The following is a 22,988-nucleotide window of genomic DNA, read 5'->3' as shown; positions in this document are numbered from 1 at the left end:
TCCACCCTCTGCACTGTGTATCACTCTACATGCACTCACACACTCACCTACACTTCAGTGATACACCATTCTGCTGATCATCTACCTGTCTCTCAGGTTGATCATCAGGTGAACAAAAAGTACTTGCCAGCTACACATTCCATTTTAACTAAGGATACCTAGCTATTAAGTGTGTCTGGTTTGCTGTTCATCCAAGAAAAAAGGTGCAGGGAAGGAATTGATTGAGTGCTTCCTGCACTTTGACAAGGAAAATGTATTTCACTAGAAACCTAGTTAATTTCCAGCCAGCTAGGTATCTTCCTACCTTACATTCAGCTTGGCCCAGGCATTGTTAATCTTTCTGAAACAAATGCACATATTTATGAGGTTATTTACAATCAAATAACGTTTCCAACAGGGTAAGCAGTATAGCTTACACACATAGAATAATTTTGTGTTTTTTTCCCACTCATGTACACTAACAGCTGAGGAACAGCCTAAATACAGCATCCCCTAATCAATGCAATGGTGCAGTTGCCACCTTGCGACCTTGATTTGTAAAAAGGAGGTTTGAACTTGAGGAGAGAAATCTATCTGCCTCTTCCCCTGGAACAGCCTTGAGACATCAGATAGTGGATAATTGTGGATATCATTGTTATTGTAACTTCTAAAGTCTAATTAGCCCAAAGAGAAGAACACAACATTGTTTACATCCTTATTGTAAAAAAAAAGAAGACAATTAAAAATGACAGCAGAGCTTTGAGTAACTGGCAGAAACAAACTCAGGTGAGTCTTCTATTGTCAGTTCCCAGTTATCAATACACAGTGTATTCATAAACAAGAGACTAGCGAAAAAATATCCAAGCAATTACAGCTACTAATGAATGTATGTTTGCGAACTTCCAGTTTTTTGATCCGACTACAACCATATCCAACACTGATGCACAGTTTATGACTATGACTGTAGTGAGGTTGGCACACCCCTAATTCAGACAGTCCTCACTACAGTGGGAAACATGCGCAGCGGCCTGGGAGTTGGTCCGCCGGGTGGGGCAGGGCGTTGGCTGGTCCTGGCGGGGCTGGCAGCTGGCGGCTGGTCGCAGGCTGGGGCGAGTCCGGGGGCTCTCCGCGATGCCCTGGCAGTGAGTAATTGGTAGGAGGGAGGCGGGAGAGAGTCGCTGTGATGCTGTGCTCTCATTGGGCCGCTATGTCTGCGTGTCATTGGTCTGTGTTTGGGTTTTAAATGACACAGTACTCCTGCTATCCCTTGCATTTGTGAGTATCGAAGGTCTGTTTCATTTGGAGGGCTTGGGAGGCTTTTCCTGGAGTCTCCGAGCTGGTGGCATCCTGCCCGTCTAATTCACTTATTATAATGTGGGCAGTCTGCCCACGGCGTGAGGTAAGCACCGCCGCATCTGTGATCCAGGGCCGGAGACTGCTGGGCCAGCAGACCTGTTTTGAAGGGGACCTGAGTTGCTGAAGGATCTCTGAACCGGGCGCTCATGGCCTTGGACACAGCCCCGCGTCTCACCCCACCCTTATGGGAGTAATATCCCAGCGAGAGTATTCCCAGCCACGCCCTTCGAGACCAGCAGGAGAGACGATTGCTCCCACACCGTTGAGCACTTCCTGTAGTCGTATAACGTGTGCCTTTACAGAAGACCGCTTCAGACCTCTCAGCACCCAGTGAAATCTGATGCAGGGCATCTTCACAGTCTCACCTTCACAATTGCGTGCAGTTTTTCTCAAGAAGTTGTATATTTTTAAATTCCGGATTTCATTTGAAATTGTAGAGAATATTAATGAAATGTGTCAGGTGGCAAGTGAACATGCGTTTAATTTTATTATTATTAGAAGTACTATCAGTGTTGTGATAATAATTAGTATTAGTATTAGTATCAGTATTGGTAATAGTAATAATAATGATAATGTTGGGAGGTCCTGTGAAATGCCCAGCAGCTGACACTTTGAAAGTAATTCCAGTCTTTCTGGTTTAGAGTATTAAATAAAAATACAGTGGAGAGTGATGCATTATGGAGGATTTGGAGCATCCATAGTGAGTGTCTCTCCCTTAATTTGAATAGAGCCTGAAGACTGAGGGCAACCCGGAGAGCCAGACGCTGGGAGCAGCACATACTGTCCACCCATGCAAATGGGGCTGGTTTCAGATGCAGTGTGAAACGCAGAGAGTGGCTTTATCTGAGGGCTGAACAGTCACACAGGTCTATCCTTTACAGGCTCTTTGGGTAAATGATTCTTCCTCCTGCTGATGTGTGTTTTGAGAAAGTGGGCGTTTATTCTCTCTGTGTCTGGATTCATGCTGAATTTCACATTTCCCTTGCACGTGCTCACAGAGCTACATCTTTAACATGCTGATATGTGTTTGCATATTCAGGACAACCTGCAGGGTGTACCTTTTACACGGTACTGTGTGATTGTGCTGGATATTGACGGATATACACATTAATGGCAGATTTCGTACCTGCAGGCCCCTGTTAGACCCTCTGTTAGACCCCCCCACATGCCCCCACCATCCCTCCCCACCTGTCTGACCCTCGACGCTCTGATCTCCTCACAGCTCTCCAGCCTGACCCCCTCTCCACATCACATCTCATGCTTTTGTAAAGCTTGCAGTCCAGACTCCAAGCTTGCAGCCTAAATTACATCTGATTATCCCCAACAGCCTGCCGGGGTTACAGCATTTTCCATTTCTGTGTTCATTATATTATAAATGTGAATCTACTATAAATACTCAAAAATGAACAGACGGAACTGTGCCTTTTAATGCAGTCAATGCAAAAACATAGTGACCCTGGTGCCCTGCCGTTAGTGCCAAACACAGTCTGAACCCACAGTCCCCCCGCCATAACCGCAGGCGGCCCCTGGGAAATCTGAATCTTTTGCTGAATCTTTTGCTGTTTTCATGTGGAAAGCCCGCCCTGTAAAAACATTCAGCTGAAACGTTCAGACTGCATTCTGTTCCAGGGACGCAGTGCTGGCTGCAGCAGTGCTGTGACAGCTCTGTGTGAACACTGTCCCTGGAAAGGTCACTCTGTGAATGATTGTGTCTGTTGAAAGTCCTGTCTACAGCAGTGTCCCTAACCCAGGACATCCGTTAGTGGCCAGTATTTATCATAAGTAAACATATCACTCAGAAAAAAATCATCTCTATGAGCTTCTCTGAGACTCACTGTTCCCTGATCAAGCAACAGAAGCAGGAATATACAAATATACAAAAATGACAGCTCAGGAGTTGTGACTCGATGCCATGCAGGGCGAGTCTGATCATTTTAGTTTAAGGAATATTAATGCTTTTGCTCCTCTTCTGTGTGATTGGAACTCATTGCCAAAAACATCAGGCATCAAAAATAGCCTGAGTGTGCAAAACAGCCATATCCCATTCTCACACGGCAGATCCTCGGTGTCACTGCTGTCTGTGAGCGGAATGATTGGCAGGAATAACACAGCTGTTTTATTGACCGATGGAACCAGGCCAGAGGAGACTGCCCAGCCAGAGGCCACTTTCCCCGCAGCAGAGGCCCTGACCCCTGCCTGACCCCTGCCTGACCCCTGCCTGACCACACCCCCAGCACACCGGATCTGCGTGGCCTCCGCTGTACCCAGATTCTGACGGCTCTGTTGCCCTGACAACATATTTCATGTCTCAATACAAGAATGGTGTAGGGCCTGCCCTGTAGGGCTGTCAGATATCATATGAAGCTGTGCCACAGACAGCCATGAGAGGGAGGGAGTCTGCCTGAGGGGAGCACTCACTGTCGGCTCAGAGGTCAGGGGTCAGGGGTCAGAGCCACATGTGTAGCTCCCATGTGTCAGCACTGTTTAAGGTGAGGCCTTCATTGGAGTACGATCTGCAAACTCCAACTTAATGGTCCATTTGTCATGTTTACACTAAAATATGAATATTGTCAGCATGAATGTGTTCCTCGTGCCGCTGCAGAGAGTGTGAAAGGAAGGGGCTGCTCCTCTTGGTAATACAGCAGCAGGCTGCATCGTGGGGGGAGCAGCACTGTGAGGATGGCCCTGCCGGCCCCGCCGGCCCCCCCGGCTGTCAGACGTGCTCCTGTGCCACGGCCTCACTCCAGTGCTCTTTTTGTGTTTGCTTGTTGTGCCTCCTTTCCCTCCTCTCCCTCTTCCTCCTCGCCCTCATCGCCCTCCTCTCTCCCTCCTCTCCCTCCATCTCTCTCTCTCTCTCTCTCCCTCCTCTCCCTCCTCTCCCTCCATCTCTCTCTCTCTCTCTCCCTCCTCTCCCTCCATCTCTCTCTCTCTCTCTCTCTCTCTCTCTCTGTCTCTCTCTCTCTCTCTCTCTCTCTCTCTCTCTCTCTCTCTCTCTCTCCCCCTCCTCTCTCTCTCTCTCTCTCTCTCTCTCTCTCTCTCTCTCTCTCTCTCTCTCTCTCTCTCTCTCTCTCTCCCTCCTCTCCCTCCTCGCCCTCCTCGCCCTCCTCTCCCTCCTCGCCCGGCACTGTGCTCTTGGCGGTGTGCGCGGCTGCGCTGGGCTCCACCTGCAGCAGGAGGCGTAGCTGGGAGCTGGCAGCTCACACTCTCACAAGGTCACACTCTGTCACACTCCTGCGGGAGGGGGGGGGGGGGGTGTGGAGCAGACGCACACACCTCTGACACAGCGCACCTCTGACACAGTGCGCCTCTGACACAGCACGCCTCTGACACAGCACGCCTCTGACACAGCGCACCTCTGACACAGTGCGCCTCTGACACAGCACGCCTCTGACACAGCACGCCTCTGACACAGCGCACCTCTGACACAGCGCACCTCTGACACAGCATGCCTCTGACACAGCACGCCTCTGACACAGCGCACCTCTGACACAGCGCACCTCTGACACAACATGCCTCTGACACAGCGCGCCTCTGACACAGCGCGCCTCTGACACAGCACGCCTCTGACACAGGACGCCTCTGACACAGCACGCCTCTGACACAGCGCGCCTCTGACACAGGACGCCTCTGTTTCTCAAAGCCTAATTTGTTCTGGGTTGAGTGAGCCGAGTGTCACTCTACTCATTTGGTCTGGGCCCCACACCATGTGGTGATAGGTTCTGTCTCACCACATCAGCACTTAGAGGAGATCAGGTCGACCAGAGCGGGATCGAACCCGCGTCTGCCCTCCCCTGCAGGGGCCAGGGACGTCCCCACATCCCGCTGCCACGGCAAGGGCGAGGCTGCATAAACGAGTGGTGACATCACTGTGTTTGCGTCAGGAGGGGTCAGCGCTCAGCGGGTCGCTGCGGCGGCATGTCTGCGGTGTGAAGGAGACGGGGGGGGCAAAGACAGCGGCAGCAGCCAGGCAGGCAGCATGCAGACTCTGACCCACACACTTCCTACACTGGCTAAACTGCCTCAGTTAGACGCAGAGTTAAACACACACACATTACACAGTCCTCCCTTTTCTCCTTCCTGTGGTGTTTGTGAGCTCCAGGTTCTCTCTTGGCTGCCTCTGGTCACACACTCTGCTCAATAACCCTGCAGCAGTGCAGATGGAGGCATCACAGCTTCAGCTGACGCTCAGGAGCACTGAGACACCGCATCACTGAGACAGGCTGAGCGAAAGGCCTCCCCAAATGTGTGCCCAAATGAACCCAGACCCCTGTGGAATTCACACCAGCTTTCTGTGTGATATAGCAGAGTTTGAAGATGGTCTTGTGTACTGTGAAATTTGGACAACACAGATCTCCTCATTCAAAACAAGTGCACACCTCTCCCTGGAGATGGAAGCAGAAATGCATGCTGAGACTCTGTGCAGTGACTCGCAGTGACTCAGACTCGCAGTGCTGGTGAGCAGGCTGTATCCGTGCTGAGACTGTGAGCGGTGACTCAGACTCGCAGTGCTGGTGAGCAGGCCGTATTCATGCTAAGACTCTGCACAATGACAGCAGATTAGACGAGCTCCGCTCTCCTCTCCTCAGTCAGGAGCTCAGAGGAGGCTGCTCTGACTGCAACACAAATCAAGAATGAAAAACAAAAAAGAAATTTTAACACCAGTGGGGGCGCTGTTTCATGGGCTGCACCTTGCTGCACACCAGTAACAGCCAGCACAGAGCAAGAGATAACAAAGGAAACACAGTCCTGAAAGAGACACCGACTGTATCTAATACTAACACTGAAACCCCGCTGAGATTGCAGCCTTCTCCACCCGGCCCCCTCCCACATCCTGATGGATGGATTTGTTTTCAGTCCTGAGATTGTAGGTGGCTGTCTCTTAGGAGATTTACAGTAGCTCCGGCCGTCTTGCAGCTGAAGTGTGGCTCTGATTACAACTTAAGCAACCTGCCGATCCCCTGAGCCCTTCACTCCTCCGACACACTCCAGCAACACCCTATTAACACTCTGTCTGCTGTCTCTGTACACCGCTTTTAATTAGTATCACTGAAGGCAAAGCTCAGGAGAGAGAGAGAGAGAGAGAGAGAGAGAGAGAGAGAGAGAGGGGGAGAGAGATAGAGACAGAGAGAGAGAGGCAGAGAGAGAGAGAGGGGGAGAGAGAGGGGGGGAGAGGGAGAGATAGAGACAGAGAAAGGGATGAGAGAGAGAGAGACAGAGAAAGGGGGAGAGGGGAAAAGAGAGAGAGTGCTTTCACAGGTTTACAAACAAAAAAGAATACAGAGAGAGAGAATAAATATACAAATAATCATATTCATATACTTATAATATAAGTAATTCATAAAGTATTTTATTTATTTGTATGTATTTATATATCCAGTGCTTTCTTAATTTATTCATGTATTATGTTTTTCACTTTAACTTCCTGTCACTTTCTATCATGAAGGTAAGTGCTGTTAAACTGCAGGAGTGTGGTATGGTATGCTCTTATACTGCAGTGGTAGGGTTTGTGAGGTAGGGGTTTCTCACAGAGACTAGCTTAGCTTTTAGGACAGTTTGAATGGAGGCAGAGTCCAGTCACCTGCTGCTGGGTCTGCAATGATCCATGCGAAGGGGGACACACGTTCTCATTCAGATGCTTCATTCATCTGAGGTGACCGAACATGTAAGGGTTTTTTCTTTCTTCCTTGTGCTAGAATAATTCTAATTAAAATAGCTGTGGACTCGTATCTGACATGTATCTAACTTATATGTGGAGCATGTATCTGTCTGTCATAGTTCCGTCCTGTAAACAGCTGAAAACGAGTTTGAAATGACTGTTTAAAGTGATGAATTGAAACACTTCCAGTAAGTATGGTGGCCCTAATACTCTTGCCTTGTTCTTAGACTCTCTGTGTTTATGCAGAGGTCCAGCTGGATGGAGTGTTGAAATCCAGGATCGTGCCAGACATGCCAGACCTCAGCCATGACAGAGTCTTTTAGCTGCTGCTTTCATTTTCAGAATGACTTAGGGGGCTAACAAGCTTGATATATTGTTTTTGAAAGGAAGTGGGCACAGATATGCAAAATTATCAATTGGGATAAGAATTTCTGCATTACCATGCCCTGTAACCACGCAAACTGTCACCTCCTACTATGCAAAGGAGAAAGAGTGAGACTCATAACGGGACGCTTTCAGTGACATAATGAACACATATTTATGGTGTGCAATATTTTTAGACATTTATGTTTGTGTTGTAATTTTGCAGAAAATGCATCTGGAGGAGAAGCTGTGAATCCTTCCGTGTGGAGTAAGAGCTGCCATTGGGAACCGAGGAAGAGGAGGTCTGGACCAAAGAGCAATCACACCCCCCCGACAATCTCAGGTACGAGCCGCCCAGACTCGCCCCCTCTCCCCTGAGAGGGTGGCTAACTGCTGCTTATTTTCAGCTGTAGACAGATAATGCCTCCAAAGCACAGATCCAGGTTCAGTGAATTCAGCCCTCACACCAAACGCAACCACAGTGTGAAGTAAGCTGGAACTCAAGGACACGTTCCTTAACCCTGTTCTGTATGGAGAGCCTCCCTCACCCCATCACACTGTCCCCAGCAGTCCAACTTATACCTGCAGCTGGAGCTCAGAGTCCCAGTCAATCCCCCCCCCCCCCCCCCCCCCCCCGAGAGTGACTCACAGGGAAAGAAGCTGATTGCAGAAATATACATATGCATTTTGCAATGCACCCCACTGCCTCATAAATGCAGGAATACCAATGCTGGGTTCATTAGCATCAGAACCATATGCTCTGTGATATTTTCTCAGCGTTTCAAACCAACACAAAAGTACACAGATTACAAATGTGCTCTTCTAAAGACAGTATTTTCACTATATTGAATTTTACTCCACTTCTCTGTATGAGGAACAAAATCCCCAAACCCTTGACAAATGTGAGTGGCTTTTATCAGTGTGTATGTGAGCTAATGACCTTTTCTGATGTGAGACAGGCCTCTTTTGTAATGTAAATATTTTATAAATACATATGCTTATCTACTTGTCTGCATTTTATATTTCAGCATGAGGTTTGCCTTGCAAGACCAGATGTTTCAAAGGCCAGTGAACAAATACCATGACCAGGAGCTCTGTCAGCAGTAGGGAGGGTTTCTATGATGTACAGAAAAATTCCAACCACTAAATTTGACACTCGTCAGGCTTTTCATCAGATTTATCAATACCAAGCCACACCTCTGCTTCTGACCGCATTGACTCTCTGAGGTTTATTTGGATTGAGTTCATGCACTGAATGTCTTGCACAGGAGATCTCCTCAGACTGAGAGGGTTGGGTGGAAAGGAAAGGAAAAAGACTTCTACATTTGGAAATTTTCTTTTGAGTAAAGAAAAATCAGTACGTTTTCAATTGCCAATACAGTTTTGTATGAATGGTCTCAATATATCAACCAAGAAAATATCTACATAGTGTATAACTGTATCTTCTTGCAAAGATTTTTTGCAAATTGTTGACATTTTATCCCTTGATGAAGGATGGGGCTAAAGAGTCACGTAAGCTATATATGTAATATGGCGCATAGTTACTCATGTACAACTAGAAGTTATAAATGATACTTCTGTCATTGAATTTATTTTTTGTTTTATAAATAACTTTCACATAAAACTCAGACACACCTTTTTAGCATTTATGCAAATGCCAGTGGCCTACCTTGACTCCAGTTTTCTAGTTTTGTATTCCAACAATATGACTGTTCTGATTCTTTCTTTTCACACGACACAAAGAGAATCATTCTCTGTGGTCCATCTTTGACTCTCACTAATGATGCAGACACAGCCCTTGACAGTGAGGCTTTGCGGTGTCACTGTAACACTGAGCTGTTTGCGTTTCCTCTCCTCCAGTGTTCAAACTCACCATAACCCCATTGTCTTGGAGGCCTTGGACTCCAGGCACTGTCTTCTGGTAAAAACGCTGAATGGAAGCATGGCTTGAAAGAATACGGCAAGATTAAGAAGCATATTTTTCTGAAAGCTGCTCTCAGGCTGGCTGAATTATTGAAACTATTGATGGAAATCCGCTGACGATAAGACGCCGTGTGCAGCTCAGAGAGCACACACACACATGCACGCGCACACACACACACGCCTCTGCACGCCTCTGCGCACCTCTGTCACGCCTCTAGCGGCTCAGACAGGGTGCGATCTGTGGCTCATGCAATTTCACGCTCCTGGGGTGCTTCAGTGGGGTGCAGGGGATCAAACGTTTCGGGAACGTTTGGAGTTCTCTCCGGTCCGAGCCTGTCTGAACGCAGAAAGACAGTCCTAACGCTGCTCTGCTCCCAAACGCGGAGAGCAGAGGATACTCCTCAGTGTTCAGCATGATCCTGACCTGATGGTTGTGTGATGCTTGTGGAACAGTCAGTTACTTGAAGATATCATGGTCAGTCATGAGATTTCACATTCAACAGTCTTTATGCCATAAACTGGTATGTGCTAGTGGTATAATGAATGAATCATCCGTCAGCTCTGATTGGCTGGAAATCTCTCCCCAGATGGAGGTGGATGCAGAGGAAAAGTGCCATCGTACGCGCTCCAAAGGAGTCAGGGGTACGTCTCCCGCCTCTCCCAAACCCCCACACGCCTCCCTCACCCAGCCCCTCACCCCATCCCTCCTGACCCTGATAAACTATCTCCAATATTCTCAGACAACAGACCTTTTCCCCCCCAATGGCCTTTTTGTGTATCATATGCTCTGCAGTGTATAAACAGAGAAAATGTGTACTTTTGTTGATAATAGTGGGAGTCAGTTTATAAGCATAAAAGCGTGTGGATGAAAGCGTCTGCCAAATGAATAAATGTAATGAGCATGGTGGGTGCATTTGGATCTGGCAACCCTGACAGTTTTTGTAACTGTAATAATGATAACCCCCCCCCTTCTCTCTCTCTCTCTCTCTCTCTCTCTCTCTCTCACAGTGTCTGTGGAACCGGCGGTACAGGAGCAGTTCAGGTCAGTGGATGCTTTAAACGCATTAGTGCACCAACGACCATCAGGGTCGTTAATGGCTATAATGTTCTCCGCATTCCCTGCTCAACAATGAGGGATACACATGCGAAATTAGAATAAAGTGTGTCCCCACCCCCCAAAGGCACACACGCACACACACACACCTGCACACGTAAACACGCACTCACATCTAAATACGCACGCACACCTAAACACAGGCACAAACTGCTAGCTTCAGCTGTTACCTGATTTAATGACGGCAGTGCAAAGTGTCGTTTGAGTTATGTAGATGTAAATATGGATGTATAGATGACATGAATACTAGGCATTAGACGAAATATGGTCATTTCAAACTTTGAAATGATGAAACGTTTCCTGGCCCTTAGAAGATGCTGCGAAATCACATTACCACGTGACTTATGTTAAAACTGCCTGAAAGGTAATAAACTTTTTAACCAACAACATCACGTCAGTGGAATTTTGCTTTACTCCTTCTGTCCATAAATACTCAGCAGTGCTGTCACAAAAAGTACTTTAGGTAACGATTAATTCCGATCCATTGATCCTTTTGAGAGGTTTCTGTCCCAGCTACATTATTCGCCGATGTACCATGAGTAATTATCATATATGTTTCTAATGTCATGCACATGCACAAATAAATATTATAATGGACCCATTTAACATCACTGACAGCTAAGGCAAGTTACCGAGGATGGAAACGTGCGCCGTCTCTTTGGAGAAGTGTGCAGTTCTTGCAGTAAGCCCGCAAACCAAGGCTGCGCTGTAACATTGACATGAAATAAACAAAAACGTCTCTAAAGCCATCTTGTCAGCTACTTACAACTGTTGTAAATTACTACAATTATCATGCCAATGAGGTACTTCTTTAATTAGCGATAATCCATACGCGTGATCTGTACAATTAGAGCTTGTGATCTTATCAGCAGTATTTCATGGGGGAATATCGTTTCATGATAACCGAATCGTTCCCTATCATAAACTCCATTTCGCTAAACTCGTCTCATGTCGAGTAAACATCATGTCAAATTTCACTCAAGATATGATAACGTTGTTTAAATTGTTCTGATTTAGCTTTACAGTAAGAACTATAAATACATTGGTTCATTTGCTTTCAGCAGGATTCACTAATTAAGCGGTTATTTCTGTATGAAGAACTAGATGTTTACCTGTGAGAGAAAGCAGCCTTATTTTGTACCTATTGTACCTTATTTTGATTGTTTGTCTTCGGTGTCTGAGTTAACACATCAGTGCAGATCTTCACTCATACTCATTACGTGCTATGCGTAAGGGTTAAACAAAAGGGTTGTTTGTTGCATAAAAATTAAATGCATATTGTATTTGCCTCGCAATACTGTTTTCTCACTTGTCTAACTCCAGTAAAATCGATGAAAAAATGTTAAGAGATCAGTAATCCACTCATTTGGCTGCTCGGCACATCACCCTCACTCATACCTAATCATTATAATTATTAGTTTAAATTATATTAGTTACAGGTGATGATCTATTATTATTATTATTATTATTACAGTTGTTGTTTGAAGATTTTCTACCTTGTTCTCCTACGATAGCAATTAAATTATTCATATCAAACGTAATCCTTTGCAGGAAATGTCAGTAATGCCAGAAACAGCAGTCAGTGGGTCACATGTCTGAGAGAAGGCTGTCTGTGTGAGCCCCTCGGGAGAATGTGTGTTACAGTCACGCATGGCACCACAGTGAGGGGCACGGGAGCTGCGGGTTCAAAGCCTGGGCTGCTGCTGCGTCTGGCTGTGTCTCTCTGATCGCTGTCTCCTGTCGTTTCAGCTGCCCCACACCTGGGTGCGATGGCAGCGGGCACGTCAGTGGCAAATATGCAAGACACAGAAGGTAAAGGTGCCCTTTAGACCTGCTGTTAAACGCACACCTAACGCACAGGTACACTGTGGGCCGCCAGCAACACAGCAGAACACCAGGGTGTTGGTGAACAGCCGCGTAAATCAGAGGCACAATCAGCACTGTGGAGATCAGGCTCAGGTTGTTCCTAGGTCTCTATGGAGTGTTGTCCCTTGTGTTTTGATGTGTGGCTGTGTAACATTGTGCCCTTGTGTTGTGTAGTAAGTCTGGAGGGTTATTATGCAGGGATAAAAGTCCTCTGACACTCTACACAAGAGCTGAGAAGGATTGTCAGTGCCACGCAAACGCCAGTCCTATATTGACTGAGCGAATCCTGACTACACAATCTTTATCTGCTGTTTGAGACGTCTCCAGGAATGGCAGCATGTTGTGTGCTGACTGACACCAGTGGAAGAGTGGGTGTGTTTCTGTTTAAATTCTCTTTGAGCGGAGTTGGAGGGGTGAAGTCATACTCCATCTGAATGAGAGCTTTCCATCATAAGACACTAGGATGGGAGGCATATCGTTACTCAGTCCAGCACACTGTCACTGAAATATGAGCTGGAAATGACCACGCTCATTAAAAACGTTAATATTTCTCCCTAAATGTTCATTTAAATATTTCATCCTAAAAATGATCTGTGATGTGTGATCACCATGGTCAGTGGCAGCTGTAGCCTTTTATAGCAGGACTGTAGTGTATTCTCCACTGCTCCACGGCTGTACCAGGCGTGATGCAGGATGTTGGTCTGATATAGCAGATCTTCATGCTCATCATTTTGAGTGATTCATACATAAGTATGTGGAGCCCCAGCATATGAATTAAAGCACTTTCATATTTTATCCACTCCAGGAAAATATTTGTACATTTCAGTTAGCCTCATGTTTGACTAAATTCCTGGCGACTTGCTCCACCAGTAATGAGATAAGGATAATGGAGATTTGTCAGATCAAAAGGGATGTCTTAGCCCAATCAGTGTGTGGAAGGCTCCTCTCCAAAACGTAGGGTTTTAAAATGGACAGCTACGATCACCTGAAAGTGTGGCTGCTGCATCTGATCACAAGCAGGAAGTGCGGTCTTTTGCTCCACAGGGTGGCAGAGGAGAAACCTCCATCTTAAAGCAGAAGAAAACTTCAGCAACATTAAACTAGTAGCTGAAGGAGAAAAACAGTATTAAAGATAGCTGGCATTCAAACTGTATTAAATATAGCAATTTAAACTCTGCTCTGATACTTAAGTAATGGATGTGGAATTTCATGATATCTTAATTTTTATTTGACATGTATAAGTCCACTCTGTCTATTTGGGTTACCTGTCAGGTGGAACAGCATATGTCTACCACCTGGTGGGACTGAGTGAGATTCCTGTATGGGCTACGAGCAGGCATGGAGAATTTGCACAGAGCAGAGGACTGCATTGTGTGCAGCTTTGAGGAGCCATGCAGTCTCTCAATAGAGAATTATTCAAGCTGAAGAGCAGCAGCTTGCAGGGGCTCTGGGTGTGGGGGGGTAATCCACAGGGGTTTCTGCTCTTCGTAAGTAATGGCTTCATTATTGGGGATGGGGATGAACTTGTGTGTTTGAGATGGGCGGGGCTGGAGTCCTCCTAGCCTCACTCCGGCAGCCGGCGGACAGCCGTGCATCCGCGGCATAACCGTGTGCGTCTCCGCCGAGAGAATCCTGCGCCCGGCCCCGTCCCCGTCCCCGCGTCCCCGCGTCCCGCCCCCGCGTCCCGCCCCGACCACGATCCGCTGCGCAGGACGGTGAGAGGCGAACGGAGAGGCGCAAGGGCGCAATCCATCAGCGGGCGAAGGCCCAGCTCATTTCCACACTCCATCGCGCCGTCCTCATTTGCATGCTTATAGAAGCGCTCCGACTGTCCGACAGCAGCCGGAGAAGGTGCCGTCGTTAGTATGTTAATTACGCTCTTGCAGCGCTGACATGCGCGCCAGCGATATGCTGTTATTCTCAGCCTCGGTGTGATTAACACAGGCATTTAACGCATCCGGATTCATATAGGGAACGCTGTTTAGACCACTGTATGTGTAAAAATATCTCCAGAGGCAAACAGGGGGAAATGCAGTAACTGAAAGTTGGAACTGGAGATATTAAACATGTTTCCTACTACAGATACTGTGTTTACTTCTCGTTGCTGTGATCCCCATACTTCTCCTTCAGCCCCGGCGTTTCAGGCTGAATTCCTTCCTGCTTAATCACCTGTTTTTATCCTCTTTCACCAACACTCTGAGCCTCTTCTGCGCGTACTAAGTTTAATGACGTGGATCCTCACAGTTTGTCCAAAATATAAACCCCAAAGGACAGATCATGTGACATGGTTGCAAAAACCATGACAGTAAAGCACATACGCGCATATGGATAATTATTGTCATGAATTAGATCAACCCTGCAAAAGCCTTTTGGTTCATCTCAGACATCACAGCTGGTCCGATATTTACGCAGCGGACGGAGAATTAGTGAGTAACGCAGAAAGTACACACGCAGACTGTCAGGGCTGTTTCCTTCCCGGCTCTCCCTGCGGATACGGAGTATTCACGCACAGCTGTGCTTATGCAGACCGAACACCGTGGATGTTTCTGATAATCTCTCCGCTATCTTTCATTTGTTTGTGGCTCTGAGCGGCAAACAGAGCCGGCGTTCCGTTTGAAACGGGCGTTAGAAATGGCGGAATTCCTGCAGGGCGTGTCGCACATACAGCGCTTCGTCTGGGAGGTGATTTATTAAGAGCAGAGTTTTTATAGGAATCTGTTCCGTTTTTATGTCTGCCCCCTTCGCTCTCCCCCACCCCCCACCTCGAGTTGCTGGAGCATTAAATTCAGCCTGCTCAGGGCACGTTTGATAATTACTGTTCCCTTGCTGCTATTTTCTCCTCTGAAAGTGATTGAAAAAACGTGTCTCTGGTGTCACGCGATCAACACGCCCCTTTAAACTGTTGGCAGGAATTACAGCAGGTCTGCCTCAGACAAATTACACCTCGCCGAGACCTCTGCCTCCGAGGAAAGAATAGCATATGATGAATTACAGGCACTTTTAGGGGAGGGCTGGGGGGGGGGGGGGATCACGCCTGGGAGAGCTCCTGCAGGGGGCTGGGAGTGGGGCAGGTGCGGGGGAAACACAGGAACCTGAGTGAAATCTGATCCTGTCACCTGTCACCTGTCAGCTGTCAGCTGTCACCATCCTGATTTTCACAGAGCAGTACCTGGAGAAGCAGCAGTAACACAGGTTAGTAGACACCATTTCAACATCATTATCCATCTCCATAGCAGGGTATTTTAGTGAGGTGAGATTGCAGGGTGATGTACCTGGGATCTGAACCCGCATGGTTCGTCTCACATTTACAGCACCTTGATTCTGCCACTGTGTTTGTAAAGGCACGTGAGGAAGACGATATATCTCACTGTCCGTGTCCCCCTTTAAACCAGGACAGTCTAGTGAATCAGTTCATTAGCGGTGAGCATTAACACTGATGTGCTTCCCTAAATACACTACAATACAACTGAGCAAGCCTGGTGCTGCTGGCTGATATAAGGTTAGCGTGTGAGTTTCAGGTGCTCTGGTGAGCGGCAGAGAGGTCTGATTATAGCAGCGGAGTGTGAGGGGGCCTCTGATTCAGGGCAGACAGGCTGACGTCACACCAGAAGCCTGACGCACATCCACACTCTCACTCTGACAGAGAAAACAGTTTCTGGGTCATTCACAAAATACTTGATTAATTAATCATAAACAGATCTGTGAACTTCGAATTATTCCTTGATAAAAAGGTAAATCAGTTTTATTTGTTAATAATATCCAAATGAGAGGTTTGGAAGTGTCAGTTCTTAGCTGATGACAGCCATCCATGTACACATGTTTTCATTGCTTGATAGACATGCCTTCATACAGTGAAGACTTGTAGACATTTTGCTAGATGGCATATTTGAGACAGCACTTTGCCATGGATTATAACAGATAGTTCTGTTGGGATACAGACCCCCCCAACCCTACAGTATGGGGTCCTGAGCTTTACCTCGTGCTCCTCAGGGATTCTCTTTTGCCATGGAATGGTTCCTGTTCTGTCTCCCATGCTCCTCTGAGTGACTGTAAATTTAAGGTTCAGTCGGGGTGTTAAGTGTCTGCTCTCAGTATACGGGGACGTCAGTGGCCTTGTGGGTAGTGTGTCTGTCCTGACACCAGCTTTGAGCTCCCCTGTAGCCGAGTCATTTCAAAGGTGGTAAAAATGCCACTTGTTCCGTTAGCGATGAGCGCTCAGCAGGGCAGAGGTGGATTGTGGGTAGTGGCCCTGCAGTCAGCCGCTGCAGCAGAGGTGGATTGTGGGTAGCGGTTCTGCAGTCAGCCGCTGCAGCAGAGCTCGGGATTATCTGGCTCCTATGAGTCATCCACACTCCAGCGCAGCCCCCGTGCAGGACGGGGACTCAGCGTACACCTCCCCGCCCCGCTGCCGGAGAGACGGGGGACGCACAGGCCCCTGCCTTTGGGCTGCTCTGCTCAGCGGTCTGATGAATAATTCCAGACTGGAGCTCCTGCTTGCAGTCCACGCTCTGTTTCATATTTCAGAACTACAGTATTTCCCTCCGATGGTCTGGGAGTGTCACAGCTCACTCCCACTCCATGCTAGCACACACTGCTCTTCTTGACTCTTTTATGTCTTCTAGGAATATAGAATCCAGGCAAGTTTTAAAACATGATTTTTTTTTTTCAAGTTGTTTTTTTTTTCAAGGCAGCCCTTGCTGCAAATCTTTAAGCTGTTGAGAGGTGTTGATCTGTAATGAAGATGAAATCACTTCAGGAAAGAGGCTCACACTCTCGAAATTTAATTATTTAGAGTTATTCCTTCATTTATTTAGTCATTAATTTACAGATTCCAGTGCTACGAGACACGGCATTTAAACAGAAGCTCTCAGTGAGGGCTGCCAAGACTCTTCAGTGTCAAAATAACCCTAAACAATTAAATGTTTTGCCATTTGAGAGGACATTTCTTTTGTTGGGATAAATTTACTGTAAAGTAAAATCAGTAATAATTCCAATAAAGAAAAAGTTGTTATAGAAGAATCCCACCTTTTAAAGAATACCTTTTGAAACTGACACTGTACATCCTAATAATAATAAAAAGCGAAGATGCCAGCCATACGAAGCCGTCCTCTCCCCCAGCAGTAAGCAGTACACAGAGGGATGACTCTGGGCTGCTGGATCCGCGTACGTACGTCAGTGTGGGCTTGGCTCTCTCAGACCCGTGAGCACAGCGGGCTCTGAACTCTGACGCTTTTTTTGCTGCCGTTGTATCTAAATATATTGGCAGGGTAATTTCTGCCCTGGTGGGTATTGTTGTCTGTGTAAAGACACTTTTTATAGAGACTACAGCTTCTTTGTGTGGATGTGAGGGACGGTCATGCACGCACCCGCAGGCCGGTGTGAGATCGCCATGGTGACCCCGAGGCTGCAGCCGCGGCCCGTCTGCCGCGTGGGGCGGAGCTGAAGGAGGCTGCTCTCTCGCCTGTGCGTGCCTCGCTTGCTCCTGGCGGCAGCCCTGGCACAGAGCACTCGCTAAAAGCGTGGGCGGTGTGCCAGGAGCGGCCGGCAAAGCCGTGCCAAGGCGATGCCATGCCACTCAGCGGAGAGAGAGAGGCCTGGCTTTCAGACACGCCCAGCAGAGAGGCCTGGCTTTCAGACACGCTCAGCGGGGAGGCCTGGCTTTCAGACACTCGGCAGATAGGCCCGGCTTTCAGACATTCAGCAGAGAGGCCTGGCTTTCAAACACTCGGCAGAGAGGCCTGGCTTTCTGACACACTCGGCAGAGAGGCCTGGCTTTCATACATGCTTGGCTTAGAGGCCTGGCTTACAGGCACACTGTGTAGAGAGGCCTGGATTTCAGACACACTGAGTGGAGACGCCCAGCTTTCAAACATGCTTGGAGGAGTTGTCACCTGTCTGTGAAAGAAAAATAAGGCCTTATTAATCACAACCTGATGACTCTTTGCCCCCCCCCCCCCCCACCCCCCCAAAACACACATGCATCATCACTAACACATTCAACTACTGAATTCGTAATGTGATGTAAGAAGGAAAAAAATACCACTTGCTTAAAAGTGTCTCGCAGATTTGAGGGCAGAACGCAGGACAGTTTTCCGCTGCTCTGTGCAGCTGTGTGGGGGGTGATGATGAGGATTGTGTTTGGTTTTCGTTTCCTCTGTCTCATGGTGAAGGAGAGAGGTCTCCAGCGCAGGTGGACATTGTGTGAGGGCTGTGTTTTAATGGCATTCACCAGGCAAACAGCCTGTTACAGTCGTGCTGTCCACAGCTGTGGCCTGCGGGCGGCGCTGTGCTGTGCATGTCCATGCAGTGGTGCTCCTCCACAGCTGCAGTCTGTGTGGGAGTGGTGGTCTCACTGCGTGAAGTGGATCATTTTCTCTCTCTCTCTCATCAGCTGCTCTCTCTGTCTCTCATTGTCTCTCTCTCTCTCTCTCTCTCTCTCTCTCTCACTCTTTTTCTCTTTCTCGCTCTTTCTTTCTCTCCAAGCCTGATATAACATCAGTCAGTCTGTTTCTTTGAGCATAAGCTCCCATGATCTCAATTCCAAACCTGAATGTAGCGTATCAAAAATGGAAATGGTTAATTATTGTCTGAATTACGTTACGATTTGTGTCCATGGGTATCTCACCTCTCATGTCACTTTTTTTAAAAACCTCATGGAGATTTGTCCTCTTAAGACCCTGAAAGGTCAGTGTAGGTGTTTTTCTGAGGCTGTTGCCCGTTGTGATGGTGAGGATGAGAGGAGCGATGTGTGTTCCTGTGTGCAGAGACGGAGTGCTCAGAGCTTGCAGAATGGCAGGGTAGCAGCCGCTCTTTTGTTCTGCTTTTTGCAGGGAAGTCTGCCGGGTTTTGCATCGCTGCGGCTGCCTGCAGGGATGGCAGGTCCCTCTGGGCTCTGTGGAGGATATCACCATGGAGACCGCGTGCCTGTAGATGCTGCTGGATAGGGCAGGCCGAGCCGTGTGCTCCCATGACAACTCGCATGTGAACATGAAAAAAAAGCACAGTTCTGCTGCTAGTGTGCTCCCTGTTCTCAGGTGTCACTGAACACATGTGCTTATTATGGACTGGAGTCTGCAGCAGCATATTATGGGCATTGAAGCTGTGGAGTGTGACACTGTCATTCACCTGAATTATTTTCAAGGATTTCCAGTTGCAGGGATTCATTAAAGTGTGATCACATTCTTCCACAGGGTTTAACATGGAAAAGCCTGCCAGTTTTACAGCATGTATCTGCCTAATTCAACACACATTTCCTTTCAGCTGTTATCACTCTTTTTTTTGTCATAGAAACAGAAATATACAACAGGACAGACTGTAGCATAGACTAATATACAATGGGAGGGGATTAGGTCAGTTCACCTAAGGATTGTTAAGATTTTCTCGGCTCATAATATGTTTTGTCTTCAGTTTTGAGAGGTGGTTGCACAACATGGTCAAGGCATGAGTTAATTACAGACACAAACACACATACACATAAAAACATACATGCAGACAGACTCTAACACACTCACTCACACACACATGCAGAGAAATACATGAGAAAAGGAAATGAGTTGTGCAGGGGGTTTGTATTGGAGTATGAGTGGTGATGGTAGGGGTGAGGTTAGCGGTGTTTATCTGCAGTGGTTGTGTGAGTGGTGATGGTGGGGGTGAGGTTAGCGGTGTTTATCTGCAGTGGGGGTGAGGTTAGCGGTGTTTATCTGCAGTGGTTGTGTGTGTGGTGATGGTAGGGGTGATGTTAGCGGTGTTTATCTGCAGTGGTTGTGTGTGTGGTGATGGTAGGGGTGAGGTTAGCGGTGTTTATCTGCAGTGGTTGTGTGTGTGGTGATGGTAGGGGTGAGGTTAGCGGTGTTTATCTGCAGTGGTTGTGTGAGTGGTGATGGTGGGGGTGAGGTTAGCGGTATTAATCTGCAGTGGTTGTGTGAGTGGTGATGGTAGGGGTGAGGTTAGCGGTGTTTATCTGCAGTGGTTGTGTGAGTGGTGATGGTGGGGGTGAGGTTAGCGGTGTTTATCTGCAGTGGTTGTGTGAGTGGTGATGGTGGGGGTGAGGTTAGCGGTATTAATCTGCAGTGGTTGTGTGAGTGGTGGTAACATCAGAAGCAGGCACAGTGTCAGAGCATTAGCAGCAGTGCCGGTGTGGCGCGGTGTTCATTGCAGGAACAGTTTCGGTAGCGTCTGTGTCTGTCCTGTCAGAGGTGCCTCTGTATGCAGCCAGCTCCTTCTCAGAGAGGCTGTTACCTCAGAAATCAATACACCCCTGAAATGCATCAGGGAGCTGGCAGCGGGCGCTGTCTACACCCTGCGAAAAAGGCTGTTCCCGCCAGTCTGTCTGTGATGAGGTCATTTTTTATTTACATTATTTCATTTGGGAAGAAAACAAACACTAAACTGTACTTCTTCATCACTCAGAATGTAATTCCTCCCCAAACCCCGCGGCACACGGGTAAGAAGATCGAGTGCTCTTCCCTGTGATCAGATCAGTAGTAGCCCTAAATAATTTGGACATGGCAGAAAAGTATAACATATCCCTGCTGGCCCTGCGGATTCATCTGCTCTGATATTGTTTCTGTAGTTCATACTGGGGTGGATGTGTGGCTGAGAGCACTGTGGGTGATGGAGGCTGGAGTCTGAGCCGAGGCGGAGCTGAGCGCTAACCGAGCCGCTGAAGAGCCGGGGGAGCGGGGCGGCTTCTGTTTCTGTGCTCCTCTCATTAATGCACACGCTGGGCCAGCCGTGTCAGCCGTGATGGAGGTCTAGGATCTGTGTGTGCAGCAATATGCTGTCTCAGGGATTTGGCTGTGGAGAAAGCACAGACTTCTGCGTTCAAGACTCTCAGCCAATACTCCAATAATCCCATTAAATTTGTCCTCCTGTGGGTCGGATGTGCGAGTGAATATATTTCAGCAGTATCCTCCCTGAAGCAGGAGCTGTGTCATCAGTTATCAGTATACTTTACAGTCAACACATAATCTCAAAGCCATACTGAAGTTGTGTTATCACACATTTGCACGTTACAGCAACATTATTACAACATTGTAAGGTAGCGTTGCCACGGTGGCTCCACTTGTATTTCCCATTGTAATTTTGTTGGGTATATTCATGTTGATTTACAAAGAACAAATCAAAAATCAATTTGGATTTCATTTATTCGTGACATGAGTTCACCCCCATTTCATTTAACATGGACTCAAAATAAATGAGCGTAACACAGAAATTATTGCAAAGAACATTTTGAGTCATTTGAGCTGACTATAAATAATAAAAATAATAGTTTATCAATTATTTATCAATTAATTACATAGAAATAAGGACCCCAGGGATTTTTACGGTTTGCAGAGTTTAAAATAAATAAATAAGCAAAGAAACAAATAAGTAGATAAATAAAGAGCTGAATAATTCACAGGCTTTTAGATGTTCCAGCTCTGTGATTATGATGCAGAGTTATGTGAACACAGGGTACAACAAATCACATGCTCACCCGTTTTCTCCCCTTTCTCCTCAGACACAGCCACACCCCCTGTGTTCACATTACACAATTAATATCCTCAAATCCATACTGAAGTCACACATAATTGCAGATGATGGTTTACAGCAATTAAAACACAACTGTGCAAAAACTAACGATTAGTATGAGTGTACTGATTAAAGGTTTGTGAAATAAACATTGATTTTATTTTAAGTTTGACAGTGGGAGCTGTAGCACTGAGGTTGATTTTGTTATTTGGAGATGATGGGACTTGCAGGAGGAGATGATAGGCAGGCCATCTCCCACACGGTGTGCTGACACCCGACTCAGGACAGGAAGGGGGTGAAAGGGGTGTGAGTTTGGGTTTCCAGCATGGTGACCCCACCTGTGGAGAGAGAGTACACTGCCTGCATGTCAGATGAGCTCATGCTAACTAGCGCTAACTGGCGTCTCTTTTGCCTGCAGTGTCTACGGCTGCCCTCTGGCCAAGAAGAGGAAAACACAGGACAGACAACCCCAGGAGCCAGCCCCGAAAAGGAGGGCCTTCCTGAGCCGCTCCGAAAACTCCTCTGTGGACGAGTGTTACGAGACAGACGGCGCAGAGGAGGTGGACGAGAAGGAGCAGGAGGAGGTGGAGGAGGAGCAGGAGGAGGAGGAGGAGGTGGAAGAAGATGAAGAGGAGGAGGAGGTGGAAGAAGATGAAGAGGAGGAGTACTCGGAGGACAACGAGGAGCAGGGTGAGGAGGAGGAGGAAGAGGAGGATGAAGGAGAGGTGGAGAGGGGGGAGAGGGAGGAGGTGGATGACGGCGTAGAGGAAGATGAGGAGGATGGAGAGGAAGGAGATGAGGAGGAAGATGAGGAAGAAGAAGAGGAAGAAGAGGAGGAGGAAGAGCATGAAGGACAAGGCCGTGCGCACGGTAAGGCTTCTGACTGGCTGATATGCTTTAATATCCGGAGCTCTTTCTCTCCGTAGTCTGCATCACTGGTGATTTTACACTCTGCCACCGGCCTCAGCCCTGGTGTTCCTCCATCTCCGCAGCTCTGCGCCTCAGTTACTCCACTGAAGGCTCGGTGTAAACGCTCTGTGAAACGTGAACTATGAAAGTGTTTTTAGTCACCCTGGAGAAGAGAGGGCTGTTGGAGGGAAACGGTGACGATGCTGGGAACAGGAAGAAGAAGCAAACAAACAGTGTCGAATTACGCTTTCTCGGGGGAAAATGCTGTTTGCTCTGTTTTTATCATTTTATCATTTTTATCATCATTTT

The 22,988-nt window shown here is 47.5% G+C and overlaps 1 protein-coding gene across 2 annotated transcripts in view; it reads left to right on the top strand.

The window, feature by feature from the left end:
- The window catches only part of myt1la (myelin transcription factor 1-like, a), a 68,010-nt gene that overhangs the window by 15,670 nt on the left and 29,352 nt on the right, over positions 1-22,988 (top strand). For both annotated transcript variants that reach the window (XM_036549569.1, XM_036549567.1), the window contains exons 2-6: positions 7,581-7,697; positions 9,865-9,919; positions 10,286-10,319; positions 12,141-12,203; positions 22,189-22,640. In XM_036549569.1, coding sequence (XP_036405462.1) covers positions 9,865-9,919; positions 10,286-10,319; positions 12,141-12,203; positions 22,189-22,640 — 604 coding nt within the window. In that variant the 5' untranslated portion in view covers positions 7,581-7,697. The remainder of the gene's footprint in view (positions 1-7,580; positions 7,698-9,864; positions 9,920-10,285; positions 10,320-12,140; positions 12,204-22,188; positions 22,641-22,988) is intronic.

This window comes from Megalops cyprinoides, chromosome 17, assembly GCF_013368585.1.
Source record: "Megalops cyprinoides isolate fMegCyp1 chromosome 17, fMegCyp1.pri, whole genome shotgun sequence".
NCBI classification, from domain to species: Eukaryota; Metazoa; Chordata; class Actinopteri; order Elopiformes; family Megalopidae; genus Megalops; species Megalops cyprinoides.
Note: the sequence above shows the minus strand (reverse complement) of the source record. Positions and strands in the feature narration are given on the sequence as shown.